The 23,885-nt window shown below is 35.1% G+C and overlaps 1 protein-coding gene across 7 annotated transcripts in view; it reads left to right on the top strand.

Moving 5' to 3' along the window:
* The window catches only part of PALLD (palladin, cytoskeletal associated protein), a 200,840-nt gene that overhangs the window by 71,304 nt on the left and 105,651 nt on the right, over positions 1–23,885 (top strand). For all 7 annotated transcript variants that reach the window (XM_050338271.1, XM_050338272.1, XM_050338268.1 and 4 more), the window contains 7 exons: positions 2,242–2,308; positions 2,860–2,965; positions 3,919–3,993; positions 5,964–6,105; positions 7,679–7,702; positions 16,282–16,401; positions 17,181–17,514. In XM_050338271.1, coding sequence (XP_050194228.1) covers positions 2,242–2,308; positions 2,860–2,965; positions 3,919–3,993; positions 5,964–6,105; positions 7,679–7,702; positions 16,282–16,401; positions 17,181–17,514 — 868 coding nt within the window. The remainder of the gene's footprint in view (positions 1–2,241; positions 2,309–2,859; positions 2,966–3,918; positions 3,994–5,963; positions 6,106–7,678; positions 7,703–16,281; positions 16,402–17,180; positions 17,515–23,885) is intronic.

Here is a 23,885-nt window from a genome sequence, read left to right as displayed (position 1 = left end):
CTAAACTGAAGTTTACTTCTTCTTCTATATGTTAAGATGACATTTGCTAACGTGGTATTTTTACCGTATTCCTCTGCTTTCCTTTAACACAACACAGTTTGAACGTCATATTAATTCAGGTATTTCAAGGAATGTCTCAGTAATCAGTGCTATTTGTTTAGGGTAGAAATAAAATAAAGAATGGAAAAGAAGGAATCAGCAGTCTTTGGCATATGGTTAGCTTTTAAGCAGTACTCTCTGTAAATCACTCATCAAAGATTTGACTAGTGATTCCAATAATGATTTTCATGGTAGCAGTAATCCCTGTCTCAGTTCTGAACTGCCTCAGAGTGCAAACAAATGTGACTGCTCCAATTGAGTCTTCTTCAGTCATGTGTAAATATACTGTGATCCTTTATCTTTATTATACAGATTTTAAGTCAGGTTAAAGTCAGTCAGACTGGTTTTGTCCCAAAACAACTGCTAGTTATTGTCAAAATGTTTCTTGACCACAAAATTATTCATAATTCAAATATTACTTTCCCTGAGAAAAATTAATGATAACCGTGAGTAAATTTATTAAATCACTTTTTAGTGGAGAACTGTATCTTAGGCAAGATTATATTAATTGAATACCAATTTTTATTTTAATTCATACATCTTTCAAACATTTTGGTATTATGTATTCTTTCACCAATTTTGTGATTCATTAAAATTAATTTAAATGGTCAATTGAAAGAGTAAAACAAATATTAAAAAAAAATCTGAATAATGCCATACCAAATTATTAAAAAGCTTTTGATTAACAAAACAATGAAATTTTCACATAAATTAACTAAATCATTACATATATACCTTAATAGGATTTCTTTCTTCATACTTTTTATTCTCAGAACTTTACCATGCCACATTGGGATATAATAGCAAAATCCCCAAGCTTTTTCTGAATCTTGCAGATTCTAGTAAGACTTTTCTTTACAGAAGTAAGCATGATTTCAGAAATACTTGAGTGTAGTACAAACATATAATGCTATGTGAAGTTATGATGAAGAAGCAACGGTAAAAAAGAAACAGCTAGGTAGAGAGATACTGTGCATAAAACAATTTGATTTTTGATGTCCGACAGTCTTGTTATGTGGAATTGCTATCTTGAAGTTTTACAATATGTTACTTAGAAAGAGAGAGAACTGTACAAGTTGTTAAGCTCCTCCCCTATGATCTTTAAGGAAAAGAGATTGTCACACAAGCATTGCTTTGTACATTAATAGTCTCAATGACACTGATGCATTACACTTTCTTTTGTGCAGCAGGCCCAGCTACAAAGACCTGGTCATTCTCTCTGTTCTCAAGAAATACTTTCATGTAGACCCACTTTGATGACTTGACATTTGAGTCTCTCTTCTTACCTTACCTGTTCTACTTGTTGCTTTGATTTTCTTGTAGTATAAATTTTGTAAATAAGTAAGGTGCTTGAGTATCTCAGTCCAAGCTTTGTTTCACTGGGATCAGTCTATGCTATACTATGCATATTGATAATGAATTGCTTATGATATGTATTACAAATACAGCTTTCCATAAATATGCACAAATTCTTTGAGGATTTGTGCTGCACTGCTGTACTGCATAAATATTTTGAATAATTGTGTGAAGTATCTGTTGTTAGGAAAAATTAAGACAAAGAGAATAAATGCTTTCTTTTTTTTTCTTTGAGTTCAGGGTACTGCCAAACACATATATCAAGACTTCCACTGGCAAGAAATAGCAGTACATAAATGCTATGTGTAGGTTAATATAAATAGTCTGGAATGTGGAGATCATGGGCAGCAAGTTTAGTCTGAAAATGTCTTGGTATACTGAGTTGTTCTTACTTAAGGTTGAAGATTTGTTATCTATGTATAAGCCATATGTTTGCTTAAGCTTCAAGTTTTAAAATTTAAGTAAATAAAATTATACATTTCCAGTAGAGCAGTAGTAGTCAGCATTTTCTTTTCTTCTTTGGCTATATTTGCTTCAGTGTGCAGGATGATGACTAGGAGTCTAGGGAAAGCAATTTGCAGTTAAATTGGCATGGTTATGATTTCTGTAACAGTCTAAAGTGCATTGTTACAATTTTTATCAGATAAAAAACTTGCAGTAGTTTATTACAGAGAGTTCTCAATTCTTGATGGAAATGCAAAGGTGTCCAAGTTTTTTATTTGGAATATGAAAATTAAATAAATCAGTAAAAGGAAATGAGATTATTGAAAACACTTTCTTTTCCAGGCACCAGTTCTACAGATTCAGAGGGTGAAAGTTTAATTTTCAAATCAAAATCTGGAGCTATGCCACAGTAAGTGTGCAAAGTAGTACCAATGTTGTGCAAATGGTCTTAATAAAGGACACTGGAAAATCTTTCATAGTTCAAGATCAGAATAAACATCTGGGGTAAATTTGTGTATGCCTTGTCTTTTCTACTTCCCTCGTGATATAAATGTGTAGCATTTTAACTGTAGGTTGTATTAATGTCCTGTCAGAGAAGTCTGACCTTACCCTGACAAAAATTTTGTTGATACCAACTTTTCATATTCAGAAGTACCTTGAAGTTAACCAAGTCTTCATTAGTAATCACCCAATCCAGTGTCTCCAAAGAAATATGTAGAGGACTACAATTAAAGAAATAAAATACATTTTAGTTACTATCTTAAATCAGTACTTTTTATTGTGAGTGAAAGTGTAAATTAGCCAAAGATTTTGTTCTACTCCAGCTTCCTCCAGTGTTAATCTTTTCAGTTGATAATGACGTACTTAAATATGTAGAAAATATAAGGTGGCTTATGGTTCACAAACTAACACGTTCTCATTTCATATCTTTTAAAGTGGTTGCTGTTCTCTATTTTTCAGGGCCCAAAAGAAAACCACCTCTGTTTCCTTAACAATAGGAACTTCTACACCAAAATCTGGAGTGACCACAGCTGTAATTCAACCTATCTCTATGCCCAGTCAGCAGGTATTTTCATACACAAATTTTTAAATTAGTAAAAGTATTCCAAATTTTCTTTTAAAATTTGTTACTCCTGAAAAACTGTTATTTTGAGGAATTATACTGTTGAACTATAAACTGATATTACTATATTAAGAATAATGATTTTAAAAAATTAGGTATATATCCAGAGAATGGGGCATGAAAGTAAATATAAATATGGATTCTTATACAGTGTGTATCAACACAGCATATGACTATCAGACAGATCTGGTGATGATGAAAATTACAGAGTTTATCACTTAATAGTTCCAGTCCCAAAAGAATGTAATACAAACTAATGCCTACAATACTTTTTAGCAAAAGTTTTAAATTTTGTTATTAAATTTAATATTGCTGTCATTTCTCTGGACCTTCTGGAGAAAAATAAATTTTACTATCTAGAAGTTAAATATAGAAAACCAGTGTTCCTTCATTTGTACTAAGTCTTTAATGCCACTGTGGCTGACTTAGAGTTTTCATATAAATAATAAAATATAAATAAAATAAAGATCTCAGCCATTCTTCACATGGTAAATTCTTTTCCCTTCCTTAAACTAACCTTGATAAGCTTTTAGGTATCTGGATTTATTTATCACAGCATCAGTCAAGGTGTGTAGTAACAGGAAGGGCAAAAATGCTTCAATGCAGAGTATATACTTGAATGATATTAACAGGAGTTAAACTCTCAAAATACTTCTAGAGCAAAGACAATTGGATACAAAATTCTCATTGGAAATATAGAAACCTTCAGAGCTTGCATTTTTATTTCAGAAATATGACAGTGTGAAACAGTGATGTCACTCAAGTATTGTAGTAGAAAAGAACACCATAGTAAAACTGCACGTGCAAGAGTTTGCATTATTGCATAGTCATATGGAGGCCATATCACTGAAACTAGTATTCTTTCCATTTTATAGCATTGTTGCATTGTTTTGCAGGTTCAAAGCCCTACTTCATACCTGCACCATCTGGATGGACCCAAACCTAACTATTCTGCACCTATCTTTACAAAGGTGTGTTTTTATCCGTCATGATTTTTGTATCATGTTCCTGTAGGCCAGAGGGAAATATAAACATTATATATCCTAATGCAGGAAGATTTGATAATGTTAGAAATTTTACAGTTTTCATTATCCTTTTCAGTATTAATGAGTTCCTAAGAAAATACTTCTTCACTGCAACAATGAGTTCTTATGCATTCTACCCTCTTAAAATCACTGGCGGAATTATATGAATATTCTCTGTGTGTTTGTCTTATGCCCGTGACTGTTCTCCATTGACAAATCTTTGTAAAATATAGCAAGGTAGGCACCAATTACATATCATAGTCATGATAAAGCCTCATTCACAACAAGTTATCTAATCTACAGACAAGAACAAATAGCACAGGCTTTTTAACTTTGTTTCAAAAAAAAAAAATCCATGCAGGTATGTTAGATAAAAAAGCAGTACTTTACTGGGGAGAATTGTAAAATGTAAGGTAAGAATCATAGAATCACTTAGGTTGAAAAATACCTTTAAGATCACCAAGTCCAACCATTAACCTAGCACTGCCAAGCCCACCGCTAAACCATCTCACTAAATGCCACATCTACAGTCTTTTAAATACCTCCAGGGATGGTGACTCAATCATTTCCCTGGGCAGCCTGATCCAGTGCTTGGCAAACTTTTCAGTGAAAATTTTTTCCCAGTATCCAATCTGAACCTCCCCTGGCACAGCTTGAGGACATTTACTCTTGTCCTATTGTTTGTTACTTGAGAGAAGAGGACAACTCCCACCTCAATAGGGTCCGCTCAAGTCTCCTTTTCTCCTGGCTAAACAGCCCCAGCTCCCTCAGCTACTCCTCATAGGATTTGTGCTCTGAACCCTTCACCAGCTTAATTGCTCTTCTTTGAACACAATCCATCACATCAATGTTTTTCTTGCAGCAGTGAGCCCAAAACTGAACACAGGATTCAAGGTGCAGCCTCACCAGTGATGAGTAAAGGGACCAATCATTTTCCTAGTTCTGCTGGTCCCACTATTTCTAATATGTGGATTTTTTGGAAGGAAAATTTTTATTCACTATTTCCCAGATAATTATTTAAGTCAATATTTATCTTCACAAACCAAACTTAGGAACTGGGAATTAAGAAGCAGCCAAAAGAAGGATGGCTTATTTTTCCCTCATCTATCAAGTACAACTTCAATTGAAAATATTATTTCATTGGGCCTCAAACCATCATTTCAATAGTAGTACTTTATTATTTAATCACTATTTGCTGAATTCAAAATGAAAAATAGAAAGTGTTTCTGGTTATTACTTCAGGAAAACATGTTTTTAAAAACTAATATGGAATAGCAAATAGTTTTTCCTAGTGATAAGAGTAAGAGCAAGCAAGAGTAAGCCCAGCTTTCCACAACTGTCTAGCTTGGCTCTATCATATTACTTTCTCATGTCAAGAAAGGTCTCGTTCTGTCCCTTATAGTTCTCCACCCATATTGAAGGTACCACAGGAAAGTGAATAATGGAAGTGCAAGGCATTAGAGAATGCATTACTACAAGGTCAGGAGGTAGGCAACTTCCAAGTAAGGGAAACAGGAGAAATCTATCCCTCATCCAGAAACTACCAAAGAAATCAAAACTCTGTTCTTTCTTGCTAATGCTTATATCTCTTATCCCTGAAATCCATTATTAATTGGCTTAAGTCGACTGGGACATACCAAACCAAAACAACTGCAAAGATCTGCTTGTGATAGTTTGAGGAATTAAATACTTTTACACCTGTTCTATTTTTGGTCTTATTAAAAATGTATTTCAAAATAACCTATTCAATAATTTTAACTATATAGATGGTATATTAAATTTAATCAGAATGGAAGAAAATGTTTATTGCAAAAATGTAATGACACAATAAAAGTTGAATTACAAAGGGAATAAAAGACTGGTTTTAATAAAATAAATGCTCCTAGTTCATTTCAATTGTGATTGTTGTATTTCAGGAGCTACAAAACTCAACAGCAACTGAGGGACGAGTTGTGGTATTGGAATGCAGAGTCAGAGGACTCCCTCCAATTCATGTTAAGTGGTTTCGACAGGGTGTTGAAATTCAAGATTCTCCAGACTTCAGAATTCTCCAAAAAAGTAAGGCAATGTCATTTTTTAACTTCAGTGAGCAACTGAGCACCACACAGATGCTCATTCACTCTCCCCTGGTGTCTTGGGGAAGTAAGCTGGAAAAGTAAAAGTGAGAAAATGCAGAGGCTGAGATAAAGACAGTTTAATGAGGAAAGCAAATGCTGCACAAGCAAAGGAAAACAAGGAATCTATTCAACCCTTCACACAGGCAGGCAGGTGTTCAGCCATCATCAGAAAAGAAAGGTTCCATCACATGTAACAGTTACTTGGGAAGACAAATACCCTAACTACGAATGTTCCCCCTTCCTCCTCCTTCACCCAGTTCTTTATACTGAGCATGATGCCATATGGTATGGAATATACCTTTCATCAGTGCAGGTCTTTGTCCTGGCTGTGTCCCCTCCAAACTTCTTGTTCATCCCCAGTCTGCTCACTACTGGGGAGGTACAAGTAGCAGAAAAGGCCTTTACAACAAAAACATCTTTCAATTATCAATGTTATTTTAAGCACAGATCCAAAATATGGCACCATACCAACTACTGTGAAGAAAATTAACTCTATCCCAGTCCAAACCAACACATTCTTCACCCCTTATTCCATACCATTTGCACCATGTCCAGATCCCACACTACCCAGTAGATCCTCATTAATCACCACCCCACTTCCCATCCTTTGATGTAATACACAGATACCATTAGCATAGATTGTGCATCACCCCTGTAAAATTTCCCAAGACATACACTGAGTTCATTTAGTCCGTGACTTTGGGCTCCATCTGCTAAGGTGATTCCTTAAAACAGGACAGGTGGTGGTGTCCTTGCATGGGGCTACTGGGCACCAAAGCCAGGCCAGGTCAGGTCACTGCTGCCCCTGTACTGCTTCTTGTGAGGGCTTCTACTCCACTGGTTCATCTGGCTTGTGGTATTGTAATTCCTATGCAATGCATCTCAAATCACAAGTTACAACAATTTAAAGGTATTTCCATTACAATCTTCTACCTTGGTCCCATTGGACTAGACCACTGGGCTTAACATTGAAATTAACTCCTCCCCTTATTCCTAGCCTGGGGTTCTGACTGTTTTCACACCTGGGCAGTCAATGCCAGGTGTACTGGACACCCTCCAAGTGAAAGCAACTTGACCTGCACTCTGCTGCCAAAGGGATTGAAAACAACGCGTTAGTGATACCTATTTTGGCATACCACTTGTCTGCCTTTGACTCCAGTTCATATTGAAGTTCTAGCACATCTGGCATGGCTGGATTCAGCCAAAACCAGCACCGGCAATAATCAGAAGTGGCTATCTTTGATACGAGGTGGAGAAAGATCATTAATCTTCCAGGATTCGGTTTTGGATAGAGTCCTTTCTTCTTCCCGTTTCAGTGCTAATGGCTAGAAGTAATAATTGAACTACTGTATTGACAGACAATTTAAATCTTCTTGATTTTATAACATGTCTGCACAGTTATGTACTTATTTACAGTATTTTGGTATAATATATTCAGTATACTGGTGTTTATTGATATAATCTCTAATACCATTTTTCTTGTTTCTTTCCCCTCCCTGTGATGTGATATACAGAGCCACGATCTGCAACAGAACCTGGTAAGAATTATATGAAAAAATAATTTCTTTATTCACTAGCTCTTTGAGTTTGTACTGAAGCCATAAATAGAAAAGTGTTTTTGCCGAACATTGGTAAAATGAAACCCCCTTGAAGACAATGCTACTTTATCACACCTTCCATACTGCACTCTGTCCTGTACATCAATTCCTTTATTAGTTAAACAGTAAATTCCTTTCAGACCAGTAAGGAGAGTCTCACAGCTTAAATTTTGAAGCAAACTTCTTTCTCAGAAAACAAGCAGTTTGCATGTACTGAGGAAAAAGAACAAGTCCCACAAAATTCCATTGCCCAAATTATACTCGTAAGAATTTCATGACAGATGTGAAGTGTCTTAAATGCAAGTAAAATATGATCCTGAAAAAAAAAAACAAAACCAAAACCAACAAAAATCCTACACCTCAACATTGAATTTTTCTAGCCTATTCACATGATAAAAGTCCTAGATTTCAGCAAGTAAAAATTATTCTTCCAGATACAGGTGTTCTCTGCTTCGTTTTCCCATTATACATCATTATATACTGTGATAATTTCTTGAATAGTAAGTGGATGCTAAAAGACTGACAGTGTTTTTTCTTTAATATTTCTAAGTCAAACAACATGTAGAAGACAGTGATATGGTCCGAACCTTGCTTTAAGAGGGTGGCCAGTTGTGCTTGAATACTCTTGAATTTGGAGACAGTTTTAACTACAAAGTTGAAAAAAACAGAAAAGTTTTCTGTCTAGGATCTGGATATTTCCAAAGAGTGTCTCTGAACTGAAGGACTTTAGCAACAGGGAGATGTTTTAAACTCTGAAGAGTTGTATTGGTAGGCAGGACAGACTTAGCAGCTGAATATTTGTAAAGTAGCACTGTGATTATGAGCATATAGACTAGGAAAAAGCAGTGAAGGGTTAAATCTAGGAAAAGTGCAGCTTTCCTTTAGTTTTCATGGAAATGGGATGAGGGAAAGAGGGGAAAAATTTCTTTTCTTTGTCAGTTATTCACTCATTTTCTTATTTCTTCACAAAATTATTATATACCTGTTTTACCTCATGTCCATTAATACATATACATTACACACACATACTGTGTCCTAACTGTTAATACTGATAGTCATGGTGTGCAACATCATCACCTCAACTAATACCTGATGCCCTGAGTTCATGTGACTGAATGATTTGATTTATGGAGGATTGAAATGTGAGCCATGTGAAGGAAAGAAGAGTGTTGGAAAACACTAGTATATCTAGGTCACTTACTAGGAGCTTCTTTTCTACAAAATCACTTGAACTGCATTCACTTCATCCTTTAACATGACAGATAGTATCTGAAAGGACTGAAAATTTACAGAAAAATTTCTAAGAAGTATAAATTTACTAGCATACCTTAGGGTTTTTCTTTTTAATATCCAATTTAAAACTGTTCTGTCAAAACTCATAGTTATGAATACTGTTTGGTTAGCATTGGTAATTTTTTTTTCCTCTTCACCCTTTTTAGTCAATATAAGTTGTATAATGCTGGGTGAATATAGCGGGTTGACCCTGGTCAGATTCCAGGGACTCACTAAAGTCGTTTTCTCACTCTACCCCTGCAACTAGACAGAGGAGAGAGAAAAAAAAAACAAACCAGCTAAGGATTTCTGAGTGGAGATAAGAGCTGGGAGAGGTCACTTACTGATTACCTTCACAGGCAAAACAGACTCAAAGTGAGGATAGTACTTAAATTTATTACTAACAAGATAAGACTTAAATTTATTGCTTACAGGATAAGAGCCAAAGAGGGGGAAATAGTCTTAAAAACACCTTCCCCCCACCCCTCCTTCCTTCCATATTTTCCGTCCTCTTCCTCCAGCAGTGAAGGGGAACAAGGAATGGGGGTTACAGTCAGTTGTTGTTTCTGCCACTGCTCAGGAGAGAAGTCCTTCCCCTGCTCCCATGGGGTCCCTCCTCCTCCTCGTCCTGCACTGACATTGGTGTTTATGTTGTTATCCCATGTTCTCACTCTGCTCTTCCCTGGCTGGAATTTCTTCTGCTCAACACTCCTCTGTTTTTAAATATGTTGTCACAGAGGTGTTACTATTGCTCCTGATTGGCTTGGCCTTGACCAGCAGCAGGACGTCCGTCCTAGAGCCAGCTATCATTGGCTCCATGGGACAGGGGAAGCTTCTGGCAGCTTCTAAAAGAAGCTACCCCTGTAGCCTCCCCTCCCCCTGCCGCTACCAAAAACCAGCCACAGAAACCTACGACAGTCAAGTAAATATTTTAGAGTAGGAATGCAGTGTTATCTGGTAGAAAGGAGAAGCACTGTTTTGCTAGAAACAAAAGATTCAAATTCGTTTGTGTGAATAGTTAAGTACAAAGGAAACCATATATTATGCTTCTTGCTAGATGATTTTTTTTTCGTGGATAACTAAGTAATTTTCATATCGTTAGATGCAAGGTTTGCATAGCCTATGTAACAGATACTGCTGAGGAAGAAGTAAGAATATTCATGTTTGTTCACAACACTATCAACTTCTTTCATAACTACTACCTGCAATAGGAAATGGAAGGTGAGATTCTGAATCCCAGAACATCATCACTTTGCCAGCCCTCTCACCTACCTGCACTATCAAGTTCATAGTGCTGAATATTCTCCCCATTTTTGATTAGCTTGCAGACCCTGGGAAAAGGTAACTGAAGCCTTTTAGAGAGTACTAGGGAGTGGATTCTTACATGAAAGGTACAGTTCTTGAGTTTTCCCAAGTACAGAAAAGTTATTTAATATCAAAGTATCTCATACCATTATTAAAGTAGGTGTCATGGCAAGAATAGGAAGGCAACTCAAAACACTGTTTTGGTATCTGTATTGTTGCAGTTTAATAGACATAAAGTAGTAGATGCCTGACAGCAGTCTGACTGGTTTGTTGTTGAATTTTTTTCTTTTTTTCATGCTTGCAATTATGTCACAGCATATATTTATAAGCACTTTCCTGCTACCCAAAATGTGTGAAAGAGTTGCAGTTTGACATTTTGTTCTTCCTGGATGCACTGAGCTAAGTACTATCTCTTAAGATTTATGCACTTATCTACTAAGCCCTATTGAATAAGGTGCAGTGTCTTACTCACTACCACAATTAATGACAGTACACTTATTGGCTTATTTGTATAGGAATTGACACTGTGCATGCAAAGGGAATGTAAATAAAGTTTGGGCAAAATGTAATTATTTCCTTTTGGCATAAATAATCAGAAATATTTTGTGTATTAGTAGTAATACTGGTAAGAAGTAACACTGGTTTTTAGGACGTCATGAAGAATCTTAAAATTTCTACAACAGGAAGCTGGGTGTGGGTATCAGAAACGTAATAGGTACAGCACTGGTTTGTGATGTAATTCATACTCTCAGAAGCCAGACTAAACAAAGCATGCAGAGGAAATGGTTCATAAGCAAACACACAACTGCAGACAGAGAATACGTGTGCAAGATTGTTAGGGAAAAGTGTGTATGCTAGATAAGTATTCAAAATTTTGAAAGACAGTCGTTTTTCTAAAAATTTTTCCAATACATCCATATACAGCATCCAGAGAATTTTACATAAATTGTAATGACTTGTAGTGTGACTTTAACTGCAGGTTGTCAACCAAAGTCCAACCATCAATAAACACTTTATAGCACTCAATAACATCAGCTATCCTTTGATAGGTCAGTACTAATGATTTAAAAGGAAAATGTTCCATGAACTCATACAGGTAAGAAATTAAGAAGCAAGTGGGGTTTTTTGGCTACCCTTTTTTTTTTTGGTACATTCTATCTACTCTAATGTGTTTTGCACTCCTTTTTCTGTCTAGACAGAAATCAGTTTGCATCACAAATCTCTGCAGACTGCTTTGTGAATTAATAGCTAGTCAGATTACTCAAAGCCAACATCACAACATCACAGTTTGTCAAAGTACCTGCTCTGTACTTCTTTCTTGGGTGTTTTGACTTTATACTGATAGAATCCTTCAAAGAAAAGGCTGCCTGAGAATGTAAAATCCCATGGAATCACTTGCCAGCTGTTGATATTTTGACCATTACTCAGCTGTCTGCAGACAGCCACAAACCGTATTGAATTACATTAGAACAATTGTCTAATGGCATGTAAGAAGAAAACTATATGAAGTAATTTTGCTTAAATTGCCAGGGAATTGCCACATATACATGCTTTTTTTCCTTAAGCAGAATACTGTGTATGTTCACCAAAGAAAATAATCTTTCTGGTAGCTCATGAAATTCAAAACATGACAACTTGCATTTTCATCCTTGCACATTTTAGTGGAAACAAAAGAATCTGTCTCCTTCTTTTACTGCTGAGTAGCAAAGGTCTTGGAGAGAACAATCTCAAATGAGCCATTATCTCAAGATGCCAAATGAAGAGAAAAACTGAAAATAGGCTAAAATTCTCCTTCACTAAAGGTGGCTTTGGATCAACTTACATGCTATTGCTTGTCAATAACATTTTCAATTGTACTCTGCACTCCCAGGATACCTCTAGAATTCTAGTCCTGTCAGTGACCTCATCTCAAGTCTGACTGCTACGAATGTCCTTACTTGTTAATGCTTCCAAATTCAAAGCAAAGATCTGGTCTTTTTGTACTATGTGATTTAAAAAAAAAATTGTTATTCCTCTCCAGTTGTAAACATTTAAAGCTTATTGGAGTACATTAATCATCACAGTTATGTTGCTGAATACTTTGATTTCAACTTTGACATGTGCACCTGACTAGCTGGCTTAGGCACCTACAGCATCATAACTGCCTTAGTCTAAGCTTTAACATAAACTTTTCCTCGACACTGATAAATGACAATTTCTCCTCAAACCTGAACACTGCTTTAGGCGCTAAAGTCTGTGTTGCCATAAGAGTATTCCTGTTTATTGTAGCCAGACTGGCTAGATAGCTGACGTCCTGGTTATTGATTACATATATTGTAACCCAGGCTCTATACCCTAAAACTACATTGCTCACAATCAGATTTGCTGTTGCTCCATTTTCTTCTCAGTGTTTGCCAAGTGATGTTTAAGATATTTTCAAACACAGTCAGTTTTGTGCATCATCTAAAAACTTTATTCTTCATTCCTTGAATTACATAAAACCTGTTAAATGAGCCAGAACTGCTGCCTGACTGGGTAAAGGTGTGTGCAATAGTGATCATCAGAAACAGGTACATTGAATACATTTTTTCAACATGTTATTGCAAGGTGAGGCATCTACGGATCTGCTATGCTACTATTTATAGTATATATGCTTGCATATTCAGTTCTTCTCTGTTTTCATTTCCCCATTCTCTTTATATAAAAGATGCACAGATACCTAGATGAGGAGTTACCTGATGGGCATATTGCTTTGCCATTAAACTGCACCTAAGGGCTTGGGGAATACAAGGGAGAATAAGAGACAAGTTGTCTACAAGTTGGCAGAGCTGTGTTTTGTTGGCTTTTTACCAGGAAACCACCACTGTGACTCCCCACTGTCTCTGTGTATCAGAAAACTTACGGCTTTTAACCTACATCTATGAAAATAGCTCTATTCATTGCATAGTAATGAACAACTACTAACAAAAGACCATATTTATTTCCCCAAACTGTATGTGCATTACAGTAGAGGAAGCTAATGGTCACATTTGGAGATGAAGTTGCAGACATAAGAACTACTCTACCTTTAATGTAATACAAAGAAACATTCTGAGTAAACACATTACCAATGATGAAATTTGTTAAAATGCAACAGTTTTCTCTCTTAACAAAGTTTATTCTTCCTCATAGGCTCATGAACCATAAAGGGAAAGAATTGCTCTGTAAAATGTAATCTTTCTTTCTAAATGACTGACAGAACAGTCAAGTACTTGCATGCCTAAGCATTTTACATGTTTCAGTGAACAAAATGCTTTTGTATTAATTTAGTCAAGTGTTAAATATGTTTTAAGGCCCTGAGAACAGCATTTCAGAGCTGCTTTCTGGAACACATTTCTGTGATGAAATTATTTGTCAGCTGATGATTGCCAGGAAGTAGAACAGACATTATTTACTTCAAATCTTCAGATTCTACTTAGCACAGTAACAGAAAGAAAAGTAATTACATAAGTCAGGATATAAAGCTAGAAAAATACTCAGAGCACTATGCATCCAGAGTGTGTTAAGAAAATCTTTAAAGAACTTTTCTTTTGCCAAATTAGTATTTTATTCCTATGGTTTCCATAGAAGTAAGCCTTTTAGCAAGGACCTGGAGGTCCTTGATTCTTGGTTTAGAGGAGGAAAATTTATAAAGAAGAGGCAATATGTTGTTCACACATGCTTTTTGCCCAAGCTGCTTTTTGATTTGTTCTTACGTTTTTCATGTTTTCAGTTTAGACAGTTTTCTTATGATTGATAACAAATCTGTTGGAGTTTGCTCATCTGGATGAAAAGACTGGATTTTAAACTTTGATAATTTCCATCATTAATTTACTTTCAAAATTTTTTTACAAAGATAGCTGCATTTTACTATATATAATTTTAAAATATACCTGGTTAAACAAAGCACATCATTGTAGAATCCATTAGAATTCTTTTATCACTGAAGAGTGAAGATTATCTCTTCTCCTGTGATCATTTTACATGCTTAAAAAACTGGAAGAGCATTATGTGTTAATTAGCTCTGCTGTTTGGAAAATGGGAATTCTGCCGGTTCCTATGTTTTACAGTGCCTTTGCTCTCATTCAAAGAGCAGTTTTCAGCCTGGTGGGGTGATCTTCTTCTGCACTCCTGAAGTACCCAGCTTTCAGAATTCTGCTGTTAAATGAACAGGAAACTAGTGTGCTGTGTGTATCAGATTGCATCCCCAGAGTCAGTTCAGTCCAGGAGCAAACACGTGTGGTTAACAATACAGCTTCAACTGCTTATGACACACCAAGACTAAAAAAAGCTGATCTCAGTAGTTCAAAAACTAGCTTGTGTTACCCATTACTCTCCTGATAAGACCTTTCATGAGTCATTAATCTTCATCTGGGTCAGATAAGATCCAACGTGCTACAGTATTACCAGACATGCCTCTTGCAGCTACACAGAAAAGACTGATCTATGTTGCCAAAAAAAAAAAAAAAAAAAAAAAAGGCATGTTCTGAAGAACAACTCTGTGCCAAATATGTAGTCAGTCATTCATTTTTAGCCCATTTCCAGTACAGGAAGTTTTTTGATATATTGTCATTTATAATTGGAAAAATTTCATAACTTTTTTTAAACTGTCTGAATGAGACAGTTGTTCATCATTACACACACACACACAAGGCACTATTTGAGAATGTTTTCCTTATTTGAACTATAAGAAGTAAGTTGACCTTACTGAAACTCCTCTATAGAATGATTTTCATGTGGAAGTTATTCGATTCTAAAATATTTTTCTCACTTCACAGTTTGCTTTTATTAACTGATTTTGTGATAATATGTGGGATTGTGTGCGTAAATGTTCAAATTGTAAAATGCCCTTTTCTGTTTTTTCAATTAAACTAAATGCTATAAAACTTCCCTGCTTTGGTTTTGAGACCAGAAAATCAGCATAAGCAAAAAACCTCCTAATTAATTAAGGAAACACACACTGTAACATTGTCCAGGTATAAAATTCTCTTAGTATGTTGTGTTAATAGTAGGATTAACTAGATTAGCTATACTGTAAATTTTTTTTTAAATTAGAGTACCATTAGAAGTAAAGTAAAGTGACTTCTTTGAAGACACTGGAAAAAAATATGCCTAAATAATTGTGCCCATTACAAACGGATAGAATTGATTTAGAAAAAATTACTGTGAGACCCAACCTAATATCGTCCACACAACTTTTCTGGCAGAGGCCCTGGTATAATCAGAGCATATACTATGGCTTATCAAAGGAGAAATAACAGATTTCAGGCAGCTACAGAATGTGTCTGTGCCACAGCATTCTGAAGAGTTTCTAGGGATGCTGTTTTGTACTGTGTTTTCCATTTATCCATTCTCACTTCTGTGCAGACAGAGATAGAAATTATTTTCCCAAACTCTGAATAAGAGGAATACTTATGCATCTGGAGTTTTTTGTTCTGGTTAGTCTATACAGAAGAGTTAATTGGAAGTGTTGATAAAATACTTTCTGGTTTTACTGAGACTGGAACTTGATCTGAAAAATTGTATTAAACCCAGAAAAAAATTAAAGAAAGAATTGCGTGACATTTGTACTGGTGGTGTTATTTCGAGACAGCAAAAGAGCTTGAAAGGATTAATTTTTTATGGAAATCACAACATTGATTTGTATTAATTAGTGCTGTCATGCATAAAAATGAAGATATTAAGTGTGTAAAATTACTGCACAGGCTCGTGACTGCAAAATTACTATTCAAGACAGTTTTAAAAACTCAGCATGATTAATGTACTTGTTTCAGACACAAAGTGATTTTCCTTAAAGCCATTTATGTTGGAAGCTCTCTTGCAGTTCTCCCAGCATTTCTTTGTAAAAGGAGCACTTTCTGGTGTCATTTTAACATGCAATGCAAAAATATTACATGTTATTTTAAATAGCTTATGATGCCCTTTATTCTTCTCTTTATTTACAGAAGAGATATGTACCCTTGTAATAGCAGAAACATTTCCTGAAGATTCGGGAATTTTCACATGCACGGCAACAAATGAACATGGTTCAGTAACAAGCAGTGCACAACTAGTAGTCTGCTCAGGTATGTGATGGAGGGAAAGAGGAGGTTTTAATCAGAAATCGCACATAATTAATTTACTTGTGAAGTTATCAATCTGCTTTCCTTGTGGAAAATGACTGCTATAAGGGGAATTTGTCAGCCTTGGAGCATTCATATAAAGCAAGTTGAATCTTTCTTTTGGTTCATTTCCTGGTTTAATATTTTTATTAATATGAAATACATTTTTAAAGTATTTACCACAAGCCTGGCATATTTTTAAGCATTTGGGTTCTGAGACTAGATGGCAGCAGAGGCAAAATGAAAGCAGATGAAATTATGCTACCAAAGGTGGCATATGCCTCTTGTAAAATAAAACACTGTGACATGGCATGTTTGGTTTTTTTGTATGTTTCCACATATATTGTTGTGGGATGGACTAACCCAGCTGCCATTGCAAACTTGCCTTATATACATACATTCATCAGCATTTTTAAATTATTTTTTCTTAAGTGATCCTGAAACTCCATGAATAGGAAGTGCTGTTTCAGCTGTTGCTGTCTGTACTTGCCAATCTCATTTAGTGGCTGGATTCCTGGAATAGATTTAGAGAGATCCATAATGTACCTAATTGCGCCTTTTGCATGGGGTAAACTCAGAAAATAGCCAATCATGTATCTAATTCAGCATAAATTATCAATAGGAGAACTAGAAAAATATCTACACAAACCCAAAGATCTTTAAAAACCTGAAAATACAGCACGTATATACTATGTATTTTGTCTGTGATTTGTTGAAAAGGCTTTCTTTTTGGTTTCTTTTAGCCAACTTGGAAAGCTCTATTCATGAATCACTGATAAGAGATGATGATTTCCATCATTTCCCATCACTTCCTCCAGCTGAAATTACCTGTCTTGAGCTTCCTCCTAAGAAACATGCAGAGATCCACCAAGCAAACAGCACTGAATTGAAATCTGGTGTGACAGACCTTCAACAACAGTTCAATTTGCCTGAGGAAAAAACAAATGGGATACATCCTATTCATGGAGTAAATGGAATGATTAACAGCAAGCCAAATGGTGATAAATCCACCCCACCTCCAGCTGTCTTGCTTTCACCCACAAAGGAACCACCACCTGTGCTTGCCAAACCAAAGCTGTGAGTATTTTTATTTGGTTTTTTTGGTTTCCTATAAACTTGATATTTGTTAACAGCAAATTTTTGTCTGAAGCAGTTTAGTGTTAGACAAATGGACAATGACTGTGCCTGTCCTTTGAACAATCTTCTTGCTGCTGTGATTTATGTTCCAAAGAGATGAATGCAAGAGAGAATTGTGTTCTTTACATAGTGCTACCTCAAAGGGAAGTCTTTAGAGAGGTTTAAGTTGAAGTCACAGAAAGAGAAATAGTGGTAGTGGGTGTTGCTCTGTGCCTTTTTTCCCTAGTCACTCTACCTAAAGGTGATAGTGGCCTGAGATTTTTGAATGTTATTTCTGTTTCAATACTAGTTAAAAATTTTTATTCTGAATATTCTTGGGTTTGTGTAGTCAGTGGATATTCAGGTGTGTAATGTTTTTATTATTATTATTATTTATTACATTATTACATTATTATATATAACCTGTATCTTATGCTGCTGTCAGCCAGATTACAATAGCTCTCTTATAACTAAAAATTTTAAAAGCACAGCTCTAGAAAAAAGGAGAGAAATAAGTGGAAAAAAGTTATAGTACCATTTTTACCTTATGTTAGTAATGATACCTCACTTATGCATGAACAATCTTATTCTAAATGTTAACTTATAGCTTGATTTTAGCATTGTGCAGAGTCCTCTTTTCCATCTCTCTCAATAATTTTTAGAATGGGGTGAAGAAACTAAAATGTTACTTAATTTCATTTGCATCAATAGAAGGGATTAATAATTATAAAAATGTGTTTAAGAGGAAACATGAAACACTTAATGAGGTCATTTGCTTTATTACATGCTTTCACAGGATAACTTGGAGATATAAAAACACTGTTCTTTTAGCACTCATGCTGAATTTAAACACACAAAAACGCATGCTTGAGGCAGCAAGACAACAATATTCCCTTTCTACTCTCATCACTTTTTCTTTCTGTTGCTCTTTGTCGTTCTGAGTGATCTCTGACAACTGTAGAGTTAAAGGAGGAGTGGAAGAACTAGAAAGACAGTGGTGAAATAGCAGTATATAGGGTGGTGGTTGCATGTATGTGAGGGAAGTTGCTGAGAATGGCAACAGATTTTGTTATACAGAATAAGCTGGGTGGTCCTGTATCCAGCATATCTGTTGCAAGACCCACTTGAGAAGAAAGGAAACAGCAGCTCCAGCAGAGCAATAAAAGCAAATTTCACCCCCGAGCTTCCTTTCCCAGAAGTGAGGTTGCCTGAGATAAAGGAAAGAAGGTGGTGTAAAAAATTTGCCACTGTATAATGTTCACTTTTATGTGTGCAAAATTTGTTTTGTTTTTAAACACAGAGCCAACATATAATCAGAAGTGAACATTGTACAGAGTGATGTGAGAGGGATGCTCTTGCGAAAATCCTTTCAGTCACTGATGTCCAACTTGATGACCTTGGAATCCCTAGTGTAATTGTGCTTGAGTCCTATATTTTGCCATTAACAACACTTGATGCACAAGAGGCTGATCTTGATTGCAGTCAAGATACAAGTTTTGCTTGGCAAAAACTGGTGTAACTCTATGCTGCTGTCAGAAATTGAAATCTTGCCTTCCCCTGGGCCAACTATTTGCTCCCAAGCACAGTGATAGCACAGTGAAAGGAAAGGGTGCCAACAAGGGGAGAAAAAGAAATTTCTGACTGCAGAGATTTGAAATGAGCTTTCAGCATTTGGAAAATTGCATCTCTAATCAAGGCAAACAAAATTATGACATTAAAATTAGCTGAGTAGTAAAGTAGCTATCTCAACCATGAGAATGATCCCTCTTGAAAAGAATTCATCTATGGAATTGCATCTTTTCATAGAATATTAAATGATAAGAACCAGCATATACTAGCAATGACATAACAGCAAACACATTTATTATAGCCTTTTTAAAAAATATTTCAACATTTAAATTAGTATTAAATATGTAGAAAGCTTGAAGCTTCTGAATACCATTAACAAGTTTTATTTTTCATGAAGTCTGAGGTTGATTTTAAATTTCCCATAGAATCTTTTGTTTTCAAGCTTATCTTGAATCATCAATTACTTAACAGGTTTAGCTGTGAACTCTCTGAAAATAGTTTATTCAGCCAACACTGAAAGTACTTGCAAAGCGTTTGGGAATAATGGGCTGGGTTTGGTTTGGTGGTTTATTTTTATTATTATTATTGTTGTTGTTATTTTTAGTTTAACAAGAAGGAGAGACTGAGTACCTTCTTGAAGTATGAAATACATTTGCATCTTGGCAATGCAGCTCTAACCAACACCTATAAATAATTATTTGCTACAATTCAATCTAATGCACGAGCTGACATGCTAGAGAGTGTTACTGTAGTTGTTTTCAGGCTTAAAAGTGTTTGTAAAGTCCTAGAAAATATTCAGTTTGTGGTTACAGACACTTTAATAATCCTTAAGCCATTATTAGTTATCCCCTGGCTCTGGTACTGAGAATATTTGAAAGAGTTTAATGTGATAATATAAAGAATTTTCTGGGAAAAGTATATATAGAATTAGCTGGGAAAGCAGTCAATGCCATATATTTTTCTAAAGTGAAATTTAGAACACAATAATACTAAATATGGTTAAAAGGCACAACATTTTGTGTTGCCTTGTTTGCAACATGAGTTTCTGTAGAGAAGAGAGGAAGAACTTTTGAACTGAGACAAAAAAACCCTGACTTCTGCAATTCTGATCTCTGTTGCTGTGGCCTATTTGAGGAGGTTGAGCTATTACTGTGCCTTGGACTTTTTCAGTCAATATTGGTGTAATTCCTGGATGATGTTTCAGAAGATCCCCATTACTGTATGTTATCTTCATATACTTCGCATCTCTCAAAATTAGGCAAATGGTGTTAATATTAATTTCAGTGTGTAACCTCTGTGTGAAAGTGCTGTCTTAGACCCCTCATTATCCTCAGTGTGAATGTCTGCAAAAAAGAAACAACACTGCCCTGTGGAGCTTTATATAACCTGTTTATAGTTTCAAGTGAAGAGCTTTCATTCAAGTGGCTTAGTATTACTATTGGTCTTCCATGTGTCTGTTAAAGCAGTAACAGAAAAGATGTTGTTCTTATGGTTACTGGATGTACCTGTGTGATGTTTGTTAGCTTTGTAACAAGCTGTCATTTTAAGGTTTCATAGACTCAGTGTAACTACAGTGTAGTGCCAGAGTTTCCTGAGCAGAGAACTTCTCTTCAGATGTCTCCTGCTTTACCCTCTTTGTGTTGGAGAGTTATTCCAGAAGAGTGTAAGCTTAATGGGAGTTATTCTTTTCCATACTTCTCTCTTGCAAATGCAGAGATCAACTGCAGGTAGTGATAGCCTGCTTTCTATAGTTAATTCACTAAAATAAAAGGAGCCAGCAGGAAGTGCCATGTTTGACAACAGCAATACTTACCCCTTTAGAATGATCAACGTTTTATTCATTGTATTATTGTGACAAGTTCTATTCTTCATGTGCGTGCATCACACATACTGTGAAGGTGAACTGTCAGAATTCCTGAATTCCATCTCACACAGTTCTCTTTGGCAATGCTTTCTTGCAGTGAAAATGAAAGACAGGTATTGATTTTGTAAAAAGAATATATTTTAAATGTGAAAACCAGTAAATTATAATCTCTCACCTTTATGAATCTCTTGATCATCAGTATTTTCTTTTACACACATGGCTATATTGTTTCCCGTTCTGAAATTTTTTTTTGGGGGGGGGGGAGTGGGTTATAACGTATTCAAAAGTTTTTGGTTTTATAACAATATACAGAAGAAATTAACCATGAACATAATGAAAGCAGTTCATATGTAACATCAGCAAGGAAAAGGTGAGATTATAATTGAAATTATTTCCTAAAGATCAGGAGTTAATCTGGTTGATATACATCAAAGTCACTGCTGTGACCTCAGCTAAAAGCACTTGTGTTCATTCTTGTTGTGAAGTGACACTATTTCTTGAGCTGATTCATTTGTCATTTCAGTATCCATTCTCAGAAGATGAGTTTTCTTTCATGGTTTCTTGTGTTTTGTAATCAATGCCATGGACATTTTTACAAAGATGCTAGTTCAGTTATTTCTAGAATGTCTCTTACACTCTTTATTAAAATGTTTATTTTACTATTTTCACTCACTACTGAAATTATTATTAACTTGATCTTTCTGCTAGCCTTTTGCTTAATATTGAGCTTACTTGTAAGTTTTTATGTCTTGACAGGCCTTGTGTTTTAAAGATACTGCAAGAAATTATTTTTTCGCTGATAATTGTGTTTGATATCTACAAGCAGTTAGGCAATGTTTAGATTATACTGGGAAGCGTTGGATAGAAAAAGAACATGTGAGAATAGGCAACAGTTCAGTGATTAATGCCTTGGAATATACAAAAGTCAGGTATAAATCCTTAATCTGCCCAGGTTCCTGAAGTCCGGAGAACAGACACTTGCCCTGGGAGCTTTGAACATTTCACTTTAGTTCTTATGCAGAGCAGCAATACTCTGGAGATGGTGAGAAGACATGTCATGTAGAAAAACTGTTTTCCATCCATTTCTAGCAACATGTATATGAATGTGATTTGTTGTAAAAGTTTAAATTAGGAAGAACTGAGCGCAGAAATGCTTAGCTTCAATGTTAATCAACCAAATTATTTAAATTTTTGTTCAGAGTTATTGAATATTCTGATAAAAACCTGAAGAGAAAATTGTTCTTTCATAGTTTGAATGATGCACAAAACAGAGGTCTTCTACCACTATTTGTATGAAATAAAAAGTAACAGACTTTCCCAGCCAAGGGAAGAATAGTCCCTACCACTTCCATGTGATTCAACAATGAACTATGTCCTAGTGAGTTTTCCATGCTTCTCCCAAAGTTAACTAAAAAATAAAAGCAGATATAATGAATTTTTAATTAGAACAGTCAATCAGACATACAAACAGTATATACTCAAGATATATTTCCTACAGAAAAAAATGTGGATGTTGAAAGCTTTGTTGTTACAGAAATGGAAAGGTAAAAAGAAAACAGCTCTTACAAAAATGTAAACTTACACAAAGAAGAATTTGAATCAAAAAATGATGGAGTCTGAAGAATCACATTACAAATACGTGCTCTCACAGAGAATAAGACATTGCTTAGCATCCCTTGTAATACTTTATAATAGAAAAAATAGATAATGTATCATTGAGGTTCCCATATTCCATAAGGCTGAGCGAAATTCAAATTTGTAATTTTTCTTTAAATTGCAATTTTACTTGGAAATGAACAAGACAATCTTCATCTGTGTAAGAAAATTGTGACAACCTTATTTTGTCTATGAGTTAGTGATCACAATAAACATGTAACTTTGCATTCATGAGCAAAGGTCCATCCAGATCCATTTCTTTTGTTTCATTTGCTGTGTTCTTTCAAGATTGATAAAGACCTCTGGATCCTTATCTTGCCAACAAAGTCAACCCACAATAAAACTCTGATGTACACATATTTTTTACTGTAGTAGAAATAACTAACTAAATTCGTCAAAATATAAAGCGGAATAACTACACATAAAGTTGATTATAGTACAAGTCCTGAGTGTTTTCTACAACCATTTTTACAATTAATATATGAATGGTTCAATTGCAATGTTTTGTTTCTCTCATTTTATACAAATATTTTTTTAATAGGATTGGAGTTAACTAAGGATAAGTTTTTGTGAAGCATTGCTGTTTCAGTGATCAACAGGCACTTGGACTAGGGTTTATAATTTACTGATAACAAATAATATATGAAAATAGAGGAAACTATGAGATAATATACTAAAAAATAGAAAAAAAAATAGAAGTTTTCTCAGACTATTTTCTCAGAGTATTTTCATTCCTGCCAAGGAATAAAAAGCGTTATAATTCCTCATGGCACACCTGTGGGCGGAATGCAGTAGATTATGGTTTAAAACAAGATATTAGTTGACTTCCTTAGTGATCTTTGATCACTGTAAAAAACTCCGAGAGCACCAGAAGATGGAATAGAGGAAACATGAAGTGTTATTAAATATAGATTGAAAGTCAGATTTATTTATCATGCTCTATATCTCTATTTTAAAGAATGAGGGGAGTATGGTTTTGGTTTTTGTCAAAAGTATAGATCAGTGTAACAAAGTTTCTGAATGTTTTGTGATATATTAGACTGATGATTACAGGTAGAAGAGATGAAAAATGCATCTGTAGAGACAGCCACCTGTTAAGAAAAGTACACAAGGAGACCCAGTGAGAGGACTAAATAAAAAATATTATTCTCTTTTCTTCAAGTTATAATGATATTAAATCCTAAATCTTCCTACAAATCTTTAAGCTGTTCTATCTTTATATCCTTATGACTAAAAGAACACT

This window comes from Myiozetetes cayanensis, unplaced genomic scaffold (assembly GCF_022539395.1).
Source record: "Myiozetetes cayanensis isolate MyiCay16 unplaced genomic scaffold, myiCay2020 scf7, whole genome shotgun sequence".
Lineage (NCBI taxonomy): Eukaryota > Metazoa > Chordata > Aves > Passeriformes > Tyrannidae > Myiozetetes > Myiozetetes cayanensis.
The sequence above is the reverse complement of the archived record's forward strand: the minus strand, read 5'-3'. Positions and strand labels throughout refer to the sequence as shown.